Source organism: Corvus brachyrhynchos, unplaced genomic scaffold, assembly GCF_000691975.1.
Source record: "Corvus brachyrhynchos isolate BGI_N302 unplaced genomic scaffold, ASM69197v1 scaffold10, whole genome shotgun sequence".
Classification (NCBI taxonomy): domain Eukaryota; kingdom Metazoa; phylum Chordata; class Aves; order Passeriformes; family Corvidae; genus Corvus; species Corvus brachyrhynchos.
The window spans coordinates 10,471,535-10,494,026 of record NW_008236180.1 but is presented as its reverse complement, the minus strand read 5'-3'; the positions used below and the strand labels follow the sequence as shown (position 1 = coordinate 10,494,026).

The following is a 22,492-nucleotide window of genomic DNA, read 5'->3' as shown; positions in this document are numbered from 1 at the left end:
TCCTGGTGATCCTGGGGGAAAACTCTATGATGATAATAAAGGATGTATGCTCTAAGCAGTTTTTTTGTAAAGACTGCATTTATTTCTTGCCCTCCAAGTGAAAAAGTTTAACTTCAAATGGTAGAATGCATGAAATGTAATTTGTCTGTGGAAGTTGCTCTTTGTTCAGTGTATAACCAGTGGCTCTGGGTGTGAGTAACAGGATTTGCTTTCTAAGTGGATTCGGTGGTGGGGAAAAGAGACAGACAGTAATGAACAAGCATAAATAACGCTTCTGTACTACTCTTCTATAAATGAAAGAAGTGTGAAACACAGTGGGGTGTATGGGTGGAACTGTGCTGTGCAAACTGGATGTGTGAGTGACTAATTGGACAAAATGGGAACAATGGGTGCTTGGTTGAACACTGTTTCCCCTTTTGCTGATGGAGGAATAATTTCAGTAGATTGTTAGTTAGAGAATGCTAAATATTTAGTATAATCTGGTTTTCATCTTTACATTTTAGGTCAATAATTTGGCTTCCAAAATTGGAATTTGTCTGCGTTCAAAGCTGTTTGCCTACAGAATCTGCTCTGGTTGGAAGTGAAACATGTCTCAAGTTCAGATTCAGACACCTTCTGCTGCCCTTGCTGGGAGCCAAATACTGAATAAAACCCCATCTCTTTCACAGCCTTTGAGTATACCTTCTACTACTAGTTCTTTGCCCTCTGAAAATGCAGGCAGACCTATCCAAAACTCTGCTTTGCCCTCTGCTTCAGTTACATCCACCAATGCAGCTGCAGGTAAGATAGAGGGCCAATAACTGTATATATTTTTAACCCTTACAGTTTGGCCTGATATATTCCTGATGCCTTGCGCCTACACATGATTTGAAAGTAATATTTATCCAACTGCAGTAGCTTGCAATGCTTTCTCCCTATGAAATGAAGTCTGTTGGAGACAGCTAGAAGCATACTTTAACCTAAAGTTCCAGCAATTAAGTGATATGTTTGTAATAGTAAAGAATATTTTTAATTGTATGACATAAATTTTTGAAACATTACTATCCATCTTTTCTACCAGTAGCTTGTTTTAAGTACAAAAAAGTGTTGTTGGAAATAGTTTTAGTTCTATTATCTTTAGTTCTTCTATGACCAGTTTAATGATAAATATATTACACTAACAAAATGCAAGAGAACAAATAAAGAGTAATAAAAAATAGCTAATAGGGGAAAACAGGAAAAGGGAAATGTGAGGTTTTGAAATTTATTCAAAGCAAGTGGTAATTATGAATACTTGGAAGATTTGGACCTTGAAATGTACTAGATAAGATGGGAACTGTATGCAGGAGTCTTCTAACTTCCTACTTCTGGCTTGCATTAGAACCTTGAATTTAATGATGATGCTTTTTAGGCATGAGCATTGCTTGGAAATCCCAGAGTTCAATAGATTGTTACCAGTTTGGCCAGTGAGCAAAGCTGTCTATTCCAGCATTGCACACAACTAAATGCTAAGCCACTGAGATTTCTTTTTTTTAATTAAAATTTGTAGTACAGTTCACAGTTATCAGTTCATTTATCTGATCTTATGCAACCTTTCAGCTCCTTCAAACATGGCAAACCCCAAAGAGAAAACCCCCATGTGTCTTGTGAATGAATTAGCCCGTTTCAACAAGATTCAGCCCGAGTATAAGCTTCTGAGTGAGCAAGGTCCAGCTCATTCTAAGGTAAATGTTCATACAAGTTTCTTGTTGCTGCTGCTCATGCTCTTTCACCTTCAGGAGTGGAAAGGTGAAATGTGTGATTTTGGTGCAAAATAATCCAGAGTAATGGAGAGGAAAGGGAAGCCCCCCCAGAGCATCAATGGTAGGGAAGTGTGAAACTGGTACCTGGGAACTAAAAAGTTGGGTTCTCAAAATGTCACAAGGTGTCAAGGTGTGAAGGAGTTGGCATTTACAGAAAGTATTGGAATAACATTGAGAACATCTGTTCAATTGTGTTTCATTCACCTGTGGGCATGTAGAAGCTTTTATGGTACAGTGGGAACTTAACTTTCTTCAAACTGCTGAAAAATAGCTTTACAAAACCTTTCAGAGGATTAAAGCAGAAGTGGAGTTATGTGTCACAAAGAAGGGTGAGTTTCCAGTCTGCTGTTCAGTGACCTGGGCACAGCAGCTCCCCTGGGGCTGTCACCTCTCCCCACACTGCTCTGGGTTTTTAGCCTGTCAGATCTCATGCAGGATATTTGCCAGCTACAATTGTTGTGAAATTCTTAGTTCAGTAATTGGGAAAATCCTGTTGATGTCCAAAGTGTTGAAAATCTGGAGATGACCTGGGAGTTAAGGAGAACTTGGATTACCATATTCTCAACTTGTGCATCACTGAAAGACTCATTGTTTTGTGTAATAGGGTCTAATAAACTACATTAATTCTGAAGCAGCTTTTTACAAAATACCCTGTTTCTGGTTTTGAGGTGTTTACAGTGCAGCTGACTCTTGGGGACCAGCATTGGGAAGCTGAAGGAACTAGTATTAAAAAAGCGCAACATGCAGCAGCTGCCAAAGCTTTGGAAGGGACAAAATTCCCGAAGCCTACAGCTCGTCCATCTCGTAGTGAAGGCAAGAATCCAGGTATATGCCACAACAAACTGATTTAAAATAGTTATACATAGAGAGAATACACCTTTCTGCTTTTGGTATGTATTGAAGTTGCATGAGGACGAATAAAAACTGTGATTCTGCCTGTTTAATAATGGAAATTGTCAGGTTTTGTGAGAACTTCATCTTGATTTAATCTTTGATTGCTGTAGGTGACATGATAAATACAATCATATTAATAAGTTTAAAATATTTTTTTTTTCCGTCAGATCATTCTGGCTTGAAGAACCTGTTGCTTGACTTACTGTCTTGTATTGTAACACTCTAGGAAATCCTGAAAAAGATGTTTATCCTAATCCTAAAAAAAACCAAATTAAAAAAAGAACAACAAGAACAAAAAACTACATGAGGAATTTGGTCACAGCAAAGAATAATCTTTTTCATGGGCAGATGAATGAGTTACGTAATTCTGACAGGATAGTTCAAAAGCTGGACAAAAAAGACTACTTTAGAAATGTTAATTTCATAAAACCCAAAGAAGTTTATGTTGTGGGAGATGGGATCAGAACTTTGGAATTTGTGTAATTTGTACTTTAAAAATAAATATATACATTGATTTGTATAAAAGCATTGAAATTGTAGTTTGCTATGTTTAGTGAAGTTCTTACATTACTTAGATTGCTTTTAAGCTCTTTTTAAAATGTAAAATTCTGTATGCACTGTCTTCACATCTTAGCTGCACACGTGTGTGCTTTGCAAAGCTGTTAGGACAGCATTAGTGTGTTCAGCAAGGGTTAAAACTTCTCCTTTGTTCTGATACTACCTAAATTCATTCCTTAGAAACACTTTGTATGGTCAACAGTGAAAATACTAAAAGCTAGCAAGTACTTACTTTGTGCATCTGTTCCATAGTTTCGCTTTCTTTTGGCAATTACCTCACACCAGACCTCTTGTACTAGAGTACAACTGATTTCTGAGCCAGTGAGACCTGTGGTAGAAAAAAATGACACTTGCCTGTTCTTTCTCCAGTGAGAATGGACTGGGAGTCAGATCTTCATGCCCACAATACCGGCACTGAGAGAAATGTTTTAGCCCTCAGTAGCAATTTACCTGCCTTTTGACAAGGCCAGTTGTGATTTGAAAGTGAAGAGTCATAAAAATCGTTCTTAGGTCATTGAGGACAGAGAAATGTTTGATCATTCTCAGTAAACAAGAGACACAGAAAGGATGTAGAATGTATATTTGGAGAAATTTCTTTCCTGCAGAAAATTCTTTTTCTGCACTTTGTTAGGTACACTGTAAACGTAGGTAAATTAGCAGCTTCAGAAATTAAAAGCAAAATTTAAAAAAAAATCCAAAAAGAGCTCCCTGCAAATTTACTTTTTTGTAACAGGACTTGCCACAGCTGTACTAGGCTGTTGATGTTAATGTGCATCATACAGACTTATTCTCTTTCTGTTCATTAGCAGTTCTGTTTGGAATTCAGTCATTTAAGATACTGCATGTGGCAAAAGTTGAGCTCATTTTTCCCTGCTTTGAGCCAGCAAAAAGAGTTTAAATTGTCTCAGTTCCTTGTGACAGCTGGACAACCCTTTCTATTCCTTTTTATTTAGACAGTGTAACCCCCACAGTGGAGTTGAATGCACTTTGCATGAAGCTGGGGAAGAAGCCCATGTACAAACCCATCGACCCTTACACGGGGATGAGATCCACCTACAACTACACCATGCGGGGTGGTACCTACCCCCCACGGTAGGTGTTGGCTCGGGGGATTGCAGGCTCCTGCCTTTGAACCTCTGCTCTCACCACCCCGTGCCTCGATGCTGACTTCTGAAAACTGGCTGTGTCCCCCTTCCAGGGACACTCAGCTGAAACATGGCCAGCTTGCGAGGCAGGAGCTTTGGAGAAGTACACCCACCAATATCTGTAATTTGCCTTATCTCCAGTGCTTTATTTCTTTGGGGTGGGGCAAGGGAGCTGGACTGAAAATTGAAGTCTTTTTGAGAACATTCATGTATAGCCAGCTTCATTGAGCAAATAGCTAAATATTAGGTACATATTTCCTGCATTTCCTTTGTGTGTAAAAGCAAAACTGAAGAAAACAGTTTGATGCTTCTTCTGAAACTATTTAAATTAAAGTTGCTGTTTAAAGAATTCTATATAGGCAACGGAACTTAGAATTCAAAACTTCCTGGCCTGCCAAGTCCATAGAAGCATGGTTACGTTGTCTTTGTGTAGCACTTGGTCAGAAATGTGTTCCTATTGTAAAACAAGGAATGTCAATATTTGTTTCAAAGGTTGCTCACTAAATTCTTTAAGGCTGTAAATCAAAATTTGATTTTTTAAAATTAGGGCTTCCATGGTGAATTGTGGTTATTGGTATCCAAGACATGGACCCACATCTAACTTAGATGTCTGTTTACTTTGTAGGCCAAATCATTTGCTTATTTACCTCTTTCTTTGCAGGTACTTTTACCCATTTCCTGTCGGGCCTTTACTCTACCAAGTGGAGCTTTCAATTGGAGGGCAGCAGTTTCATGGGAAGGGAAGAACAAGACAAGCTGCTAAGCATGATGCAGCTGCTAAAGCACTGAAAGTTCTGCAGAACGAGCCCTTGCCTGAGAAACCAGAGGTGGGAATTAATCTTAGTGTCGTAAGCATAAATTGCTAGAATAAACTGGGATATTACTATAGATTTTTTTCTTATTGAGAGGAAGGGGACAGTTGGGAAATTTAATTCTGTGTAGCAGTGGTGACTTACTTGTGTCAATAGAAACACTTTGATTTAAAACCATAAATTTCTATGGAACTAGAATTTTCCCAGATGAAATTGTTAATTTTTTTACTGTCATATTTTTCCACAGCAATGCTGTAGACCTCTGTCAGATATGAGCACTGGAAGCATAGATAGGAATTAATATCTTACCAGGTACAGATCATAAACAAACTTCTGAAGAAGTGCATAAATAGGCAACATAATACTCAGGCATGGATTTACTTCCTGGGCAAAATCCCTACATGATTTTGGAAAGAACCATGGAAGTTCTAGAAGAGCAAGAAATGCATGGAAGTAGTAAACTCATACACACATTTTGATAGGAATATAAGAAGACAGTTTTTATCCCTTCATATATTTATGGCTGCCCAGCACTTTCTGTTCCAATACCGTTACTGTGTTTTTCATGCTTTTTTGTTGAGTGGCTTTAGGCAGAAGGTCTCACTGTGGGCACAGGAGTTGCTTTGCTGCTGGGCTGGCTGGGAGCCTGCACCCCTCCGTGCGTGTTGGGTGCTTTGCAATCTGGGGAGTGTGAGAACTTGCTGGATATGGAGTCTGGCTGTGTGCTGAGAAAGAAGGAAAATGAAGAATTGGACAAGAAGGCAACAAGGGGTCTCAGACTGAGAAAAAAATAGCTGGGAACTACCAGGAATGGCAGAGCAAGAGGCTTGAGGAAATGTGTTGGGAAACCAAGGGACACTGAGTTAAAACTTGGTGCGTGTGGGAGTGAGCATTGCCCAGGTAACTGGGCAAAAGCACTGGATCTGACAGTTCAGGGAAGAGGCTTGGGAGGCATTGATGGAGGTGCTTTGGGTAAGCAAAAGCTCTCCTGGAGGAATGCAGATTATTGAAAGATGGAGGCTCCTAGGGATTACAGATGCTGTTGGGAAAAGAGAGTGATGCTGGGAACAGGAGCTGGGACTTGGGGTGAGCCCTGCACTGAAATCTGAACTGGTGACTGGCAGAGTGTGGGCAGGGGCCAGCTGGTCTTCATGCAGGAGAGGCCAAAGCAGAGGAGGATGTTCCCCTTCAGTTCTGGGAACCCCAAATTCTGGAATATTGTTCTGTATCAGTGGTGCAGAACATCCCCTTTTTGCACCCATCCTCGTAACAGATAAGCTGCTCTCATGGGCCCTTTCCCCCCTCAGGGAGCACAGACCCAGGGAGAGCAGCTCTGCAGGGCTCACATGTCACTGAATTATTCTTTGTTAAGTGTTTTAGAGATGCTTCAGTACAGGTGACTTTCTGGAAATGTAGAGAATTGTGTTTTGGAGTTGGATAATGTGAGGTCTTCAGAACAAACACTGCGGTTGTTTTAGGATATCTCATTCTGTGTGAGGGATATAAATCCAGAGGTAGAGGAAGTAAATTATGTAAGACTGCAAGAAGGGAGAATTATTTTATTAAGAAGTCAGGACCTGAATGGTGTCTTGACTCTGAGAAAACTGCATTTGTCATTTTATTTTTCAATTTATATTTGACTTGTCTGTAAAAGGAACAATAGGAAATGCAGCTTAGGAGAAGGAGAGTGGGCCTTGGAACAGGGGGTGCTGGTTTATAACAAATACTTGAATAAATCGAGTTTTCACTTAAAGTTTGGTACTTGAATTAATTGATATTTGTGGCTTTCAACTGTTGTAGTTTTAGGAAAGTCTGAGGGGATTGTTTTTGTAGCAGCATTTCACTGTAGCCAAGATGAAGGTAGAATAAGGAAGGTTGTGGTGCTAAGTGAACCCTGTTCATTCCTGCATCCACTGAGGCAGGGGCCTGAAAGGATACAGGAGTGTGGGGTCACGAGAGATGCTGTTAAAGATGCCTGTATACAACGGAAGCAAATGAAGATTTCACAAGCAGACATAATCCTGATACTTCCTCCCAGTCATATGATGTTGCCAGTAATTTTCCTTTTAAATGTAGTTATTTTGGTGTATCCCATTTGTGTGTATGCTTGTGTAAACAGAATATTCTGAAGTTTGAACTAATGTGTTTTAAGGGGGAGTAATTTTCTAATTTTTTTTATTATTTGGGGTTTTTTTTACAATTTTTTGTTTTTATGGAATTTTGCTCTTTATTTTTAAATTAGAAAATATTTAGTGCACAATAACAGTTGGGCTCAATGATCTTAAAGATCTTTTCCAAACTAAATGGTTCTGTGATTCTAAGAAGAAATCATTGAATGAAATTATTAGACTTTAAGGGAAAGAATGACCATTTCTCACACCTTTTCGGGCTGCATATCTAGGAGCAAGAGGCAGGAAAAAGAAAGTAATAATATTGGCTCTCAGCTGGACCAAGCCCTGTGTGAAGAACTCAGTTGAATGTTAGAGCTCTTCATTGAGAGGGGGCTGCGGTGGGAGCCCTCACAAGGACCTTCAGTGTGGCCGGGGTTGGACGTGCTGGTGAAGGTGCAGGATGGGGTTAGCATATTCAAAGACAAGTGATAAAGCATTGATTTAAAGCTTAGGAAACATGTAAAGCTGAGCTTCCTAGCATGATTCTTAGGCAGGGATTCTATTTTTGCCTCAAAATTTGCTTCTGTGTTTGTTGCCAACTCATTTGGTAAATATCAGCTGCTCTTAGTACCCTTAATGTGGAAGAACAGGCTCAGACTGATGACTGATTTATCAGTGCATTTCTGGGCAGCACCTCCACAGGTGTTCAGTGTTTGCTCACAAGCAGCCTTGAGGAAGGGCCTGTGGAAGGAGTTCCTGGAAGAGGGCAAGTCCCTCGTAATGGAGTACAGTACTTCTGGAATTTGCTTGAACAATGTGATGAGAGCTAAGAGTGGTAAATGCTTCGGGGTCTCATTCAGATTTAGAGGCATAATTCCTGGAGAGTTTAGTCAATGCAAACATGCAAAATACTTCAAAAATAAACTTTAGGCATCACCTGCCTTGAAGTGTGCAGGGAAAGGGTGAGAGTGTGTGTGTATGATTATTTTCGCTTTATAAAGTAAACTGATCCAGAACTCAAGTAGAGGCAAAATAATCAGTAAAATAGCTATAGTCTGTTAATGGTTATTTTCATAATAATAATAATAATAACTCATTATTTTAGATAAAGGTATTGAGGAAAAGAACCTTCATTTTGCACTGTGCACACAGACTTAGAATGTGTTAAGAACATACACTGCAATAGAGCAAATAATTCCCTTCTATTAATTGTGTTCTCCTGAGAGGATATTAAGTGGCAAAAATTTAATCCAGTTAAGAGAAGTCCTGGTCATCTTCACAAAGAAAAACATTGGAATTTGAAAAACTAGAATATATCTGAAATTACAAGGAGAGGAAAAGTACTTGTGATTGAAGTTGTTGTGCCAATGTTGGTGAGTGAGGACAGTGACAGACCCTTCCTGGCAGTGCCAGAGTGAACGTGGCCTTAGGAATTCAAATACTGCTCCTGGGAATATGCTGCTGTTCCTTGTGAACTTAGCAAGTGCATTGGCAATGGGATTTGGGAGATGATGACTGAGACTTTAGACTGCTGTACTCGATCTTGGTTTTGTCCCTTTTGCCCAGTTGTGCCCCTTTTTGCCCGGTTTTGCCCCGTGCGTGTGGCCGTGCCCAGTGCGGCTGCCGCGGGCTCGGCTCCAGAGCGGAGCAGTGCTTGGGACGGCTCCACACGGACCTGCTCTGCCTCTGCCACTGGCACCAGCAGTGCCAGGGCTGTGCCCAGCGTGCTCCCCTGCAGCTCAAGCCTGACGGACAAGTCAGCCCATGAGAACAGTGGGAAGTCTGATGGGACAGTGGGAGGAGTGAAAATTTTACTAGTTTTTTTTTTTTCTGAGATGGGAAGAGGCTGTCTTAACTGATGGGATAAAAAAATCCTTCATGTTTTAAACTAACCTGTTAGTAGCAGACCTGGGGGATGCTTGCTGCCATCAAACAAGTTTTAATCTATGAAAACTTTCTAGCTCAGCTCCCCTGCTGCTGCTCCAGTAAGATACTTAAATAATTTTTATTACCTGGCTGCATAACTAGTATTGTGGCATGATAAAATTGGTGGTATTGTTGCTGTTCATCTTTATCATAATCTTTCCAATATCCCTGCTGGACACTTAGTCCTAAAATTTCTCTGTTGCTGTTGACATGCCTTAGCTCATGTTGATGCCAGCACCAGTGAAGACATTTTTGGAATCCCAGTCAAAGTTTTACCTGGAGATACATAGATGTGCCTGTAGGAAAGCTTCCCTGGCACTGTTTGTCCTAGCAGGTCTGAGTTCTCAGAGATGGTCTGTGTTTGATTTAGGGAAGTTCCTGATAGGATGTTCTTGACATGAGAAAACAAAGCTGCAGATGAAGCACTTACAAGGGAGCATGTGAAAAGACAGGACTGTGCCAGGGGGCTCGTCAGCCATCCCTCATTCACACTGGTCCCACTCTTAGAATCTTTATTTTTCCTGCCCTTTCTCTTACCTGATCCTGTCTTAGTGCTTTTGGTGCAAATGTCCAGTCAGTATATGAAAATTGTATTTCATAAAGGTACTTCCATTTGGAAATCATGTAGCACTTTCTTTAAACACATTTTTAAACCTATTGGCATTTATTCAATTTGTTCTTTCTTGTAATGAGCACATGAAAATATGAAGGTTTGCAACCTTTTACCCGTACACCTTAATGAGCTTCTTAGGATTCAGTTCTGTAGTGTGTGAGCTGCATTTCTCCACATTCACGTAACATGGCAGTAAAGGTTAGAGTACTTAAAATTTGCAGAGTTCAGTAAAGTGGTTGAATGGATAAAATTCAATTTAATAGGATCTTTATTTTAAATAGAGTATGCTTCTTTTAGGTTAACGGAAAAGAACCAGATGATGAAAATCTCAATAAATCTGAAATAAGCCAAGTTTTTGAGATTGCACTTAAAAGGAACTTGCCTGTGAATTTTGAGGTATGTTTATTTTACAAGCTCTAGATTTGTTTTTATTAGACTATTAAGGGTGCACATTAAGCTGAGTCTCTCCTAGATAACCCAAACAACTGACTTTTAACATGTCTTGTTAGTTGTGAATACACTTTCACCTTTGACAGTCACCCTGATTTGTCTTGGAGATTATATGGTAAAGGGAAGAAAAAAGAAAAATCCACCTGTTCACAAGTTCATGCCCTAAAATGATCACATGGAGTGAACAGCTATGCTGTGGTTGTCTGTGCAATCTTTTTTCCAAGCTTTTTGAAAAAAACGTATTACAGTGAAGAACCAAAACACAACCCTGCATTAATGGTTAGAACATGGAAGTGCAGAGTCGAGGCAAAAGACTAGAGCTCACTCTGAAAGACACATATGGAAGTATTTGCTTAATTAAGCACTGATCTGGACTACCCATGAGGTGCAGAATCTCACAAGTAGGTTTCTTTTCTTGCCATGAGGTGACCTCATGTGCATCTGACTTTCCTTTCCCTTTGGCCTGGCTCCTTGCTGCCTCTTTGCCCCTCCTTGATCATTTCAGTTATCTTAAATCAGGAGCTTCCACAGGAGCATCTCTGTTTCACTAAAATAATAATTTATCATGCTGCTTTCCTGAGCTGGCAGAGTAACATTTAAGCCAACTATCTGAATTATTATAGTAAGAAAATGCAATTGTGTGTAACTAAATTGCTTCTGAAGCTGTTCTATGAAATTTTACATGAAACTTTCAATTATTGCAGATCAGCCTGAGCATCACTGGTAAAAATACACTGTCACACAAAGCCAATTGTGGGTGGAAGCTCTTAATTCATTCTTACTTTTTGATGATATGGATATTTTGGAGTACGATGTGTTAGGAGTGGAGTTAAAAGACTAAATCTGTAGCAGGCAGCTATCTCCTAGATATCTCCAGAATTCTTCAGAACTTCAGAGTTCAGAAGTCAGAATTTCTGGACTAAAATGCTAGATCCTAAAGAGTTGCTTTCTCTGTAATGTTCTATTACTGTACCATGATATATTTAATGAGGTGATGTTAACTGTGGGGAAGTACACACTGATGAAATAGAACAGTCATATTTTTATACTGAAACAGTAAATCAGTCAATTAAATAAGAAAGGTTAATGATTTGTGTAAATACTGTTTACTGCTTGCTGCATCTCATCTTTTTAAAATATATGCTTAGTTGGGTGGGAATATGTTATTAGAGTGAATATGATTTACTTTTTGGATGGTATGAAGATCTAAAATCTCTTTATCCTTAGTTCTTGAGAGAAGTTTGCTATAAACAATGTGCCCTGCCATTTTTAATAAGTGTTTATCACGCTTTCACTCAGTTTTTCCCTCTGAAACAGGTGACCAAGGAAAGTGGTCCTCCCCATATGAAGAGTTTTGTAACCAAGGTATCAGTTGGAGAATTCATGGGTGAAGGTGAAGGAAAGAGCAAGAAGATCTCAAAGAAAAATGCTGCAATAGCAGTCCTAGAAGAACTGAAAAAATTGCCACCCCTTCCTATGGTTGAGAAAATGAAGCCACGAATCAAAAAGAAAACAAAATCAATAGTGAAGGTAAGAGAGAAAAGGTTGGAAATTTGACTGTGCAAATAATCATCAGAGAGGCTTTTCTGAGTCAGTTATAAACACTCTTCAGCTGCTCAACCTTTCCCAGTTGTCTGGTGCAACAAATGAGCTGCTATTTTGCTCCCACTCTAATGGGGTTCTGACACCACTTTTATAGCAGTTACCAGTAAATTCTGGATGAAAGAGAAACCTTAGAAAAGAAAGAGCAGTGCATAAAAATCAAGCTCTGACTTTAAAGCCTCAGACTTTACAGCTTCGGGTTTTGCTTGATTTTGCTCATGCAAATTGTCCTGCAAGGCTGTCCCTCCTAATATAGCAGGATTAGAATTTGTAAAGCTATTAGCAGGGTAGGTTACATGTGGTCAAGTGTGACAGCGGAGCCAGATAAATTCAGTATTTCTCTTTGGCTGTGACAGTGTTTCATTAAGCAATTTTTATTTCAGTATTCTTAAAATCTTGAGATGAATGAATTCAGTGTCATGCTGTGTTTTGTCTATTAAACCAAATATTCACAAAGTTTGTCTTACTTCCTAAACACTATTCTATATAGCTGCAGACAAGTCCAGAATACGGTCAAGGAATGAATCCCATTAGCAGACTTGCCCAGATACAGCAGGCCAAGAAGGAGAAGGAACCCGAGTACATGCTCATCACAGAACGTGGGCTGCCCAGGCGCAGGGAGTTCGTGATGCAGGTTGGTGTGACCATTGCACAGATCTGGTGGCGTGGGGTGTGACCATTGCACAGATCTGGTGGCGTGGGGTGTGACCATTGCACAGATCTGGTGGTGTGGGGTGTGACCATTGCACAGATCTGGTGGCGTGGGGTGTGACCATTGCACAGATCTGGTGGTGTGGGGTGTGACCATTGCACAGATCTGGTGGTGTGGCTCACATCTCTTTTTTTTTTTTAATGGCAATCAGGTTGTCATGATGATATACAGAGTTAACAGGTTTCCATGACATGATATAACAAAATATCTAATGGGCTACATTCACAGAAGATAAAGGTTCAAGAAAAGTGATCTGAGTCATGTTTAAAAAGAAATTGCACAGGGCACCAGTAGTCTATGTTGTAACTGCCTAATGTTTTAACTAACAGGAGTATTAATGTTCTGCTAAGAGATACTAAGCTGCTTATATTTTGTAACAAAGGATTTATTACTACTAACCTGGGTACCCAAGGTGAGATGATGAAACACAGTTCTTTGTGTGACTTCTCTTTGGGTTTTTTGTGCTTGAAGGCCAATGATCACTGATAATAAATGACAACTTGCTTAGAACAATGACCACTTGGAACTGTTTTGTGACTCACAGCATGCTTGAGACACAGATCACTAATAAGGGAATCCCCATACTACTGCTTAAGAATTGTGTTTTCTTCCTCTTCTGTCCAGGTGAAAGTTGGTGTACACACAGCTGAAGGAATGGGCACGAACAAAAAGGTTGCTAAACGCAATGCAGCTGAAAATATGTTGGAAATTTTAGGTTTCAAAGTCCCTCAACCTCAACCTCCAAAACCAGCATTAAAGACAGAAGAGAAGGTGAGTCTTGAGGAAGCAGCAGCTGGTTAATGTTGCAGCAAAGGCTGAGCTGAAACTGAAGCAGCTTTGCAAGGCAGTAACAGGGTAGGAAGTTCATTCCCTCTGCGCTAGCCAGGAAACTATGGTATTGAGGGGACTGCTCTCTGAAAAAATACTTCATATCCAGTGTTTTGGATACATTAAGTGTTTGGGTTTTCAAGTAAATCAAAGTCACATCAGAAGGCTAAATGAATGTGTTCTGCTTTGTGAAATGTCTCAGAACCTGTGATAATCAATGTGTTTGTCTTAGAAACTTGCAGACCTATAGGTTACAGTACTCTGGTAGCAATAGTTTTACACAGCCTCGTCACCAGTTGCAGTGGAAAGTTTGTTATGGGTTTCTCTGGTGGGTCCCTTAGCAGGGAAGGAGCCTTGTGTTCTGCTGGTGATTCAGCAGATACTACCAGGGAGCTCAAACAGCAAATCTAGGGTTAGTTCTCTTGTTTTTGTGTATGTGCTCATTTGTGTCCGGTATGCTCCCCTCAGCAGTACCAGTAACTAATGGCAGTTTAACTGGCTTTATTCTGGTATCTAGTTTTGAGTAGCTGTGTTCCTAATACCACTTCTCTGGGATGTGGTAGTTTTAGGCCTTCAATGAATAAGAATCACTGAACTTCTCTTTTCGTGCTAGCAATGTGATTATTGATGTTTTTGAGTAATAACTTTTTCAGTTAAATTTTGGCTGGTCAGATCACCTGCATCTTGAAAACCTTAAATTTGTTTTAAAATTAATGGGGAAAAAAGTTTTAAAGGGGTATTGTGTATTTGAGTTCTTTTCCTTTTATTTTTAAGACCCCAGTGAAAAAACCAGGTGATGGAAGAAAAGTAACCTTCTTTGAGCCGGGCTCTGAAGAGACTTCAGCTAGTGAGTAACCTGGTGAAAGCAGCAGGGCCCTGTTGGGGGGTGTCAGGTCTGTTCCCAGTCCCTTCAGCAGTGCCATGTAGCACTCTGGGATGAGCAGAGCTGTGCAGCTGCTGCCTTGCAAACTAAGTGGAGCCCTTGGAAAGGTTTGGTTCAAACCCCAAAGAACTTATTCCTCCCAAGGCCCTGGTCCTGGGATGAAGATGAGAAAGGGTGTCAGTACTAACTGGTCAACCTAAGGCAGAGTTGGAGAGGGAAGAAGTGGCCTTGTCCAGAACCACCTTTGTCTGTGCCTGGTCTTTGATGACTGAGAGCAGGAGCTGTGCCTGCACTTGTTTCAGGCAGTCAGTAGTTGTGGTGGTCACACCCAAGGTGGCAGGCTGGAACCAAAGCACCCCAAACCTGGCCACCCTGTACACAGACATTGCTCTCCAGAATGTCATCTGGTGGGAGGAATCATTATGGAGAGTTTGTCTGTCACCACAGATTGCTGTTCTAGAGAGCATGTTTCAGGTACTTTGTGTTTGAGTATAACTTTGCTGTTTAAATTATAGTAAGTTGGGATTGATTTGGACTTTAGTACTATTTTCCTGCATCCATAAGGTCTTAGATAAACTTCCTGACTTCCTATTCAGATTTTTCTATCCCTGTTTTCTTCCATCTACAAGTTTTGGCTTTCATCCTTAGGCTTGAAGCAGCTCTGCCCTGCAGAACTTTATTAATCTGTTCTGCCATAATAGTGATTCCTTGGTTTATTTTGGTGTCATTGTCTTCCCCAATTTTCTTGAGCACATCTGTGTAAGTTTCATCCATAGCTCTGTGTGAGTTCCCCTTAAAAAGCTGTTCTTATCCCTCTTTAATCTAACTTATACCATAATGTCAGCAAATTGCTATCAATTGACTGTGGCTGGACATTTGCTGTAAATAGTCTTGCTTCTTTGTGCTAACATTCCATTTTACCTTTCCTACCTGTTGTTCTCACAATATACAGTTTAAACTTTGTGGACTGTCACTCTTTACATCATTTAATGGTGGTTCTGGTCATTCTGTGGTTTCATTATTTGCTCCTACAGTTTAAATGATGGAATAAAAAAATCTGAAAGCAAAAGATGTATCTAGAATGTGATTTCAGCTGAGGTGTCCGTGAGCTTGACTGACCTGGAGAAGCTGCTCCTGGAGGTAAAGGGGCTCCCTTTTGGCAGAAGCAGGTGTTGCACTGAGTCAGTAATTCAATAAACAAACTGTCTCAATGATGCTGAAGCTCTGACCCTCCAAAGGCTGATTGAGCTTACCAAGTTTGTTAGTATTTCAAAAGTAATTTGAAATTAATTATTTTTTTCCAAAGTGACTTTTGGTGCCTGTGTGTGTGCCTGCAGGAGGACTCACAAACAGCAGCTCTTCAGTGTGCACCTCTCTTCTCCCAGGTAATAAAGAAGATGAGTTTAGGATGCCTTATCTCAGCCATCAGCAGCTTCCTGCTGGAATTCTTCCCATGGTCCCTGAGGTTGCACAGGCTGTAGGAGCCAATCAAGGACACCACACCAAAGAGTTCAGTCGGGCAGCTCCCAACCCTGCCAAGGCGACGGTGACGGCGATGATCGCCAGGGAGCTGCTCTATGGGGGCACTTCTCCTACTGCCGAGACCATTTTGAAGAGCAACAACTCCTCAGGCCACGTCCCCCATGGACCTCTGACCAGGCCCTCCGAGCAGCTGGACTATCTTTCCAATGTTCAAGGAATCCAGGTAAATGTTCGGCTTTGCAAGACTTCTTCCAGAGCTATCCAAGCTGGTCCAACCTTTTGTTTGTTCAAAAGCTTTTCAGTTCTGCTGGTGAGAGATGAGTTCTGAGCCTGCTGAAATTCATATCATAGTTTGAATTTACCTATGACACGTACCAAATTTTGCAGCCTTTTAAATTTAATTTTCAAATGCACATTTCTGTCCCATTCTCAGCCCCAATTCAGTGCTACTCTGAGATCTTGGAAGAACAAAATTAAAGAAGCATTTTCTGAAAATTGTCCTGATATAGGAGGACAGTGTGGACTTGAACTTGGCTGATCTGAAATCAGGTTCTTTCACTAATCCGTCGTATAGTAACATTTGCTGTAAGCTCTGCATTTTAGGTCCCTTTAATGAGAATTGCATTAAGTTCCTATATTCATATGACAGATGAGCTCAGTGGATCAAAAAGCATAATACAGAAGTTTGAAATGCAGACAGCAGTGATTAGAATAAAGGTTCCAGTAACAATCATTATTGAGTAGCCACTTGCATTCAGGAGCCTTGCCAAGCTCTTGTGAGTACTAAAAAACATTGTAAGTGAGGTTAAACTTCAAATAGAGTGGTTCTACTGGCTGAGAGAATGATGAGAAGAAAGGCTCAGCTTCATATATGGGCAAATAATCTGTAGCAGTTGTGATATACTTTCTGTACTTGGTTAACAAAAAGAAATAAATCCTTCTCTTTTCTTCAGGTTGAATATAAAGACTTTCCAAAAAATAACAAGAACGAGTTTGTATCTCTTATAAACTGTTCCTCTCAGCCACCGCTGATCAGTCATGGGATTGGAAAGGATGTGGAGTCTTGCCACGACATGGTATGATGAACATTGCTGAAATGTTACTCCTGAGGGGAGACCGAGGTTTTATATCACTGCTGGGAGCAAGGAATTAGATGTTCACTGTTAGTTCCCTGGCTAATTTTTGTCTAGTATTTCACAGGTTGTGGAAATAATGATTATTAATATCAGAATCTAATCTAAATAATGCTTAATATGCTGAACATGTGTTCACAGTTTTGGTCTACAAAAAGCACATTTGCTGCATCTTGATAGTATTTGTATGAGCCCATGACAGTAAATGCACAAAAAGGAACTTATAAACCATAGGAGCATCTCAGTTTATTTTCTTACCATGTCAGAATGGGCTGATATTTCATTGGGAGCTGTGATAGTTGGGTTCATGTTCCCAGACTTGCTGCAGAAATGGAATCCCTTGTGGAAGAAATGCAGTTCAGCACTGGATAGTAAAAGACACTCTAAATCTGTTCATCTCCCTTTATAAAAAAAGATTTTTTTATTACCACTGGCTGAAATATTTCTTTGTGAAAGAACGAGGCTGCTATACTGAAACCTACAGGGGACTTTGGCTATAAAAAACTACGTGGAGCTGATAGGATGTTCCCAGTCTGCTCCCATTCAGAGGAATTTTTCTTGTTCTTTTGGGCTCCAGAGGTGACCTGAGTGCAGCAGCCTGAAGGAATAGTTTGCAATATGTGAATACACGTAGGAAAACCTGATTTTGCTGATTTTTATACAAAAAACTGTTGCAGTACTTTTCTAATGGACATTGTTTGATACGGATTTCATTGGTCTTTGTCACTTTCTTTGGACATTTTCATGCCCATCTCTACATTCTGCTATGCAGAGCTCCTGTCAGACTGAGCACAGGGGTCAGGATAGGGGGGAGAAGGGGAAAGAGCAGCTGGTTCAGAGCTTGAACACTGTGACTGGGGCCACTGTGAGTCCCCTCCTCGGTTCAAAGTTCAGCTGTCACTAAGGCCTGTGCCAGAGTCAGGGATGTGCTGGGAAGCTGCACCTGAAACTGGTCTGAATGAAGTGGAAAAAAGATACCAGTTCTCAAGGGAGGTGACTGACCTTGGCCTGAGCCATGTCACACTGACCCTGTTAAACAGTCACGTGGGCCCCACCTGTGTTGTATTTTTGATTCTTGTGTAACTTGTTTTCTTTTTTGGAAAAGGACTCTGGTTCGGTGTATTTTTCTATTCTTTGTCTTAAGCTCCACACCGTTTGAGCTGTTACTAATTTAGTGTCTTTTTTCTTGCTGTTTCTAGTCTGGTGTGTTAGTTTTCCCCCAGTGCTGAAACAAGTGCAGTGGGAATCCCCAGTCACAGCGCCATCGAACTGTTTAATGAAGCAAGATGAAATTCTACACCTTTGTCTTTTCGACCATAATTATGCAACTTAAAAAAAATTCTTTAAAAATATTGCCAAAATAAGAACATTTGGTTGGGTTAAGTGAGTGCTTTCACTAAATTACTGAACTGGCCAGAGGCTGAATTGCTGAGTGCTCTCTCTTCTCTTTAGGCTGCACTGAATATTTTAAAGTTGCTGTCTGAGTTGGACCAACAAACCACAGAGATGCCAAGGACAGGAAATGGACCAATGTCTGTGTGAGTGGTTTCCACCGACTTCCCTTGCACTGATGCAAATTAACCCTATGAGAGTTTTTAGACAAATAACATGAGGGGTTTTATTTGCCAGAAAGGTTGGAATGCCAAGGGCTGTTTGCCCTCCAGCAGGACCAGAGGGGGGTTTGGATGATCAAGCCTGTCACTTCCATGTGTCAAAGGCAAAGCACTGAGCAGGAGCGAGTGGGTGAAGTGTGGGGGCTGTGGTGTGACCCCAGCCCAGTGTGACAGTTCTGGGCCCCAGCAGTTCTGGCTTCCCTCAGCTCAGCTGCCCCTTCCCATTTCTCCGTAAGGAGTGTGACATCGCAGTGGGCTCATGGTTCCAGCTGCTCCTCTCTCTCTCTTTTGCACTGTTGTGTGTCACAGATAAAGGGATATGCAGGGGTCAAAGCTCATTTTCAGCAGAAACATGGAGAGGGTGCAAATTATTCCCTTGGCTGGGTTTGGGAGGAGAGAAAGTTGAGCCTCTCATTGAGATAATGAACTCTTAAATTAACTGTGGTGGGATTAACAAAGTGCTAATTGATTAAAAATTGGGGCAGTTATATGGTAACAAATTATTAAATGCACATCAAATTATTTGTATCCAATTTAAAGCATCTTATTCGTGGAAATAGTGTTTTGTCTCCTAAGTAACAGGTGTTTTATCATTTTAGATGTGTGAAACAAGAAATGGAAAGTGACCCTCTCCTCAAACCGGCGAGCGCAAACCCTTTGGGACAAACACTGGACAGCACTGCCTGAAATAGGCTCTTGACTGAACCCAAACCTGAAAGCACCAGAGAAAATCAAATGCTTCCTCTTAATGTAACCTAACTGTTGGAGTGCTACAGTCTCTACAACCTACTGTAGTGTCTAAATCATAACTGTTGCTTTTTCTTCAAACAGTGATACATTTTTAGTTTCATTATGTTGTTTTGATTGAAATGACACTATAAATTTTTCATTTAAAAGTTTCTTAATTGTATCTAGAACCATAGCACAGTTTAGAAACTTTGTCTTCTGAGACTGACATGTTACCTGTGAACTAACTTGGGAAGATCATATCCCTGTATGTGGTTATTTTGGTTTTGTTGGAATAGCAGCGTTTCACTGGAAACAAGCTGTGTCCCACCATTTTAAAAAGCCCCATATTTTCGCAAACCAACCCTAATTATCCAGTGGTTGAAGGAATTTAAACACTTCAGGAATTTTAAACTTGGTTTGATCTTTTTTGGTTAATTTCTAGTTTTCTTGAGTGTGGGGTAGGGGAACTCGAATGCAATGTGACTTTCAGTGATCTCTGAGCTGTGTTTTAGGGACTGTGTGTCGGTGGCTTACAGCTCACTACAGTACAGGATATGATCTCAATGTAGTGCATATAAAACTGCAGATTGATTTTCCTTGAGTGCTTTATACTGTTTAATTACATCTCCATGTAGGGCTGAAAAAAATTACCTATGTTTATATATAACTGTGTTGCTTTTGATGTTGTGTTCTTGCGCACGGCCGGTGCGCGATGAGGTTTGCATTGGTCCAGGTACAGCACGATAGCCGCGCGAGTTCAGTACTGCTTCCGTTCATTGTTTACGCTGGAATTTTTTCTCCCCATGGAATGTAAGTAAAACGTAGTGTTTGTCACCAATAAATGGTAATACTAAATTTTTTTGGTTAATTTATTCTTGTACACCACCACAGGGGCTGCTTTTTATAGATTTGTAATGCTTGTGCTCTAGTCCGGGCAGTGTGTTGAGCTGTGGAGTAACTTCCAGTGGTTCTCAAGTGCATATAGAATGTTCTATGTTCTGTGCTGTGCAGGGTGTGCAGACCTGGCAGGGCAAGGGAATGCAAAGTAACGTGGGTACAGTTTGTTATTTGTGCCACAGCGTTAGTGCAGCTGTGTTAATGGGAGCTCAAGCTGGACTTCTAAGTGAAACTTTAAAGTTAACTTAAATGAGGAACCTGGCACGGCCGGTGGATGGGACTTCTTCAAAGTAGAGACTTAAACTGTTTCCTTGTTTGATTGTAACTTGAGCCACAACCTTGCCTTGCCTCAGCGATGTTGGGGGCAGTGCTGCAAACCAGAGCTCCGCTCCTGCCCCAGCACTGGCCCCGGCACTGGCCCCGCAGGCTGACATGTGTCAGTGTCTCGTTCGAGTGTGAGCTACAGTCAGTGTTTCCTTACCTGTGACCTGCAGGAGCAGTTCCTACACCTGTGTGCAGTGCCCGCAAGAACTCCTGCCACAGAGAGCAGTTCCTGCAGGTGCTATCTCAGCTAAATGTCTTGGCCATTTTATTTGCATCATCGAGAGCAATCAGGCCACAGGAACTGCAGACCAGATTGCATTGAATCATGTTGGGTGTAATCATTATAAGCAAAAAACCCCCAAACATTGTAAAGGTTTTTTGTTTTTAAATTTTTTTACATTTGTAGAACTAAAATGCTGTACATTTAAAAATTAAAAGAAACTTGCTAGGCTGAGGCTTTGTATTGCAAATTTTTCCAATTCAGAAACTCCTTACTAAACAATTCCTTTTGGAAAGCAGGGAGCACACTGACAGCCATGGGCCTGGGTTCTCCCTGCCTTCATCTGCTGCTGTTGAGTTTTCTCCTTGGATGGGACTAGAGCCTCCTTTTGGGATTGTTCTGCAGCAGTCACTTGTGGCTAATGCTGTGTTTTATAAGAACCTGGATTAAGACACTTTGCCACAGGAAGCTGTTCAATACTGTTAAACACCCTGATCCCCTCTTGGGGCTGTGTAAGAGAAGTGTCTCCTCTTCCAGACCTCGCTGCAATCACAGCCTCCTGGTGAGAGACTCCGTGGCACCGTGTGGATTCTGGGTAAGCAGACGTGAGCTCTGGATAAAAGTGGGGCTTTGCCTGAGTACTACAGTCCTTTGCTTTTCCTGTTGTCTCCTCTGTGCGTGATGCAGCAAAGGCAGGAGACACAGCTGAGACAATGTTCTTGTTTCTCCTCAAACTGACCCTCTTATTTCCCCAGCCTTTTAACCTTGCAGTCATTCTGCATGCAGGGCTGCCCAGGGCAGAGCCAGGAGGGCTGGACTCACTAGCTTCCACTTCTGGTTTCAGTGCCTGAAGGCCTGACTCCCCAAGGAAGAAATATGACTTTGTGGTCCATCAGTCTTGGTTTCAGGATGAAGATCTTAAAGAATTTGTGCCAAAGTTTTTGGGACTGTTGACCTGCAAGATAGCTAAAACGCACCTTTTAGCTCTTGTAAAAGGCTCTGTAGGAGAGCTGAATGGGAATGGGAAGCAGCCTGGAGCCATCCATTCTGTGAATTTCGTGTTTGGGATTTTTCCTATTCTAAAAGAACAGTGTGTGTGATTTCGCAGAAGCTCATGAAGTATTTTTTCCAAGCCCCATCAGTGTGACTTTTATTTTGACTATCACAGTGAAGCTGCTGACCCAACAGTTTAGGGAGGTCTTTTCATGACTTTCTTGATGCCTACCTTTTTTTTTTTTTTTTAATAAAGTCTATTTGCTGGAAAATCACAATCTGTATTAGAAATGTCAAGAATACTGTAGGCATCTGGTGCTGATTTTCTAGTTTAGGTTGTTATATCAGGAAAGCAGAGGTTGTATCCCAACTAAAGTTTGGATTTCTTCATGTTCAGTTCAGCTTTTAAAAGAACCCTGAACATATGTAACAGTTGTAACATATGTAACAATGTAACAGAGTTAATGAAACACACGAAACATTTACTCTAACAAGGCCTTTCCGGAGCATTTCATCTTTTCCCAAGTCTCCCCTGCCCGGAGAAAACAATGATCCTGTGCTGGCACATAGGAGATGCTGACAGAGTCTCTGTGAGGGCTGGCAGAGAATACATTCTCCCGGGGCTGTGGTACTTAAAAAAACCCAAAACGTGACTTCTAGCTATTTACCCTGACCCTAGGCATGCCTGTGAGGCTGGGCAGGGGCACGGGAGTGTCCCCCGATGCCCCGGGATGGGCTGTGGGGCACCAGAGCTCCTGTTGTATGGAGACAAGGAGGAGAACTGGG

At 41.1% G+C, this 22,492-nt stretch overlaps 1 protein-coding gene across 8 annotated transcripts in view; it reads left to right on the top strand.

Moving 5' to 3' along the window:
* Nucleotides 1-20,127, top strand: part of STAU1 (staufen double-stranded RNA binding protein 1) — a 23,190-nt gene extending 3,063 nt beyond the window's left edge. For 2 of the 8 annotated variants that reach the window (XM_017735228.1, XM_017735240.1), the window contains exons 2-15: nucleotides 504-780; nucleotides 1,579-1,703; nucleotides 2,450-2,606; nucleotides 4,187-4,325; nucleotides 5,040-5,205; nucleotides 10,138-10,236; nucleotides 11,590-11,820; nucleotides 12,383-12,526; nucleotides 13,229-13,375; nucleotides 14,207-14,279; nucleotides 15,653-16,020; nucleotides 16,751-16,873; nucleotides 18,383-18,468; nucleotides 19,143-20,127. In XM_017735228.1, the coding sequence (XP_017590717.1) occupies nucleotides 588-780; nucleotides 1,579-1,703; nucleotides 2,450-2,606; nucleotides 4,187-4,325; nucleotides 5,040-5,205; nucleotides 10,138-10,236; nucleotides 11,590-11,820; nucleotides 12,383-12,526; nucleotides 13,229-13,375; nucleotides 14,207-14,279; nucleotides 15,653-16,020; nucleotides 16,751-16,873; nucleotides 18,383-18,468; nucleotides 19,143-19,230 (2,139 nt within the window). In that variant the 5' untranslated portion in view covers nucleotides 504-587 and the 3' untranslated portion in view covers nucleotides 19,231-20,127. The remainder of the gene's footprint in view (nucleotides 1-503; nucleotides 781-1,578; nucleotides 1,704-2,449; nucleotides 2,607-4,186; nucleotides 4,326-5,039; nucleotides 5,206-10,137; nucleotides 10,237-11,589; nucleotides 11,821-12,382; nucleotides 12,527-13,228; nucleotides 13,376-14,206; nucleotides 14,280-15,652; nucleotides 16,021-16,750; nucleotides 16,874-18,382; nucleotides 18,469-19,142) is intronic. The other 6 variants (XM_008635175.2, XM_017735244.1, XM_008635191.2 and 3 more) reach the window with 6 other exon arrangements.
* The last annotated feature ends 2,365 nt before the right edge of the window (nucleotides 20,128-22,492 follow it).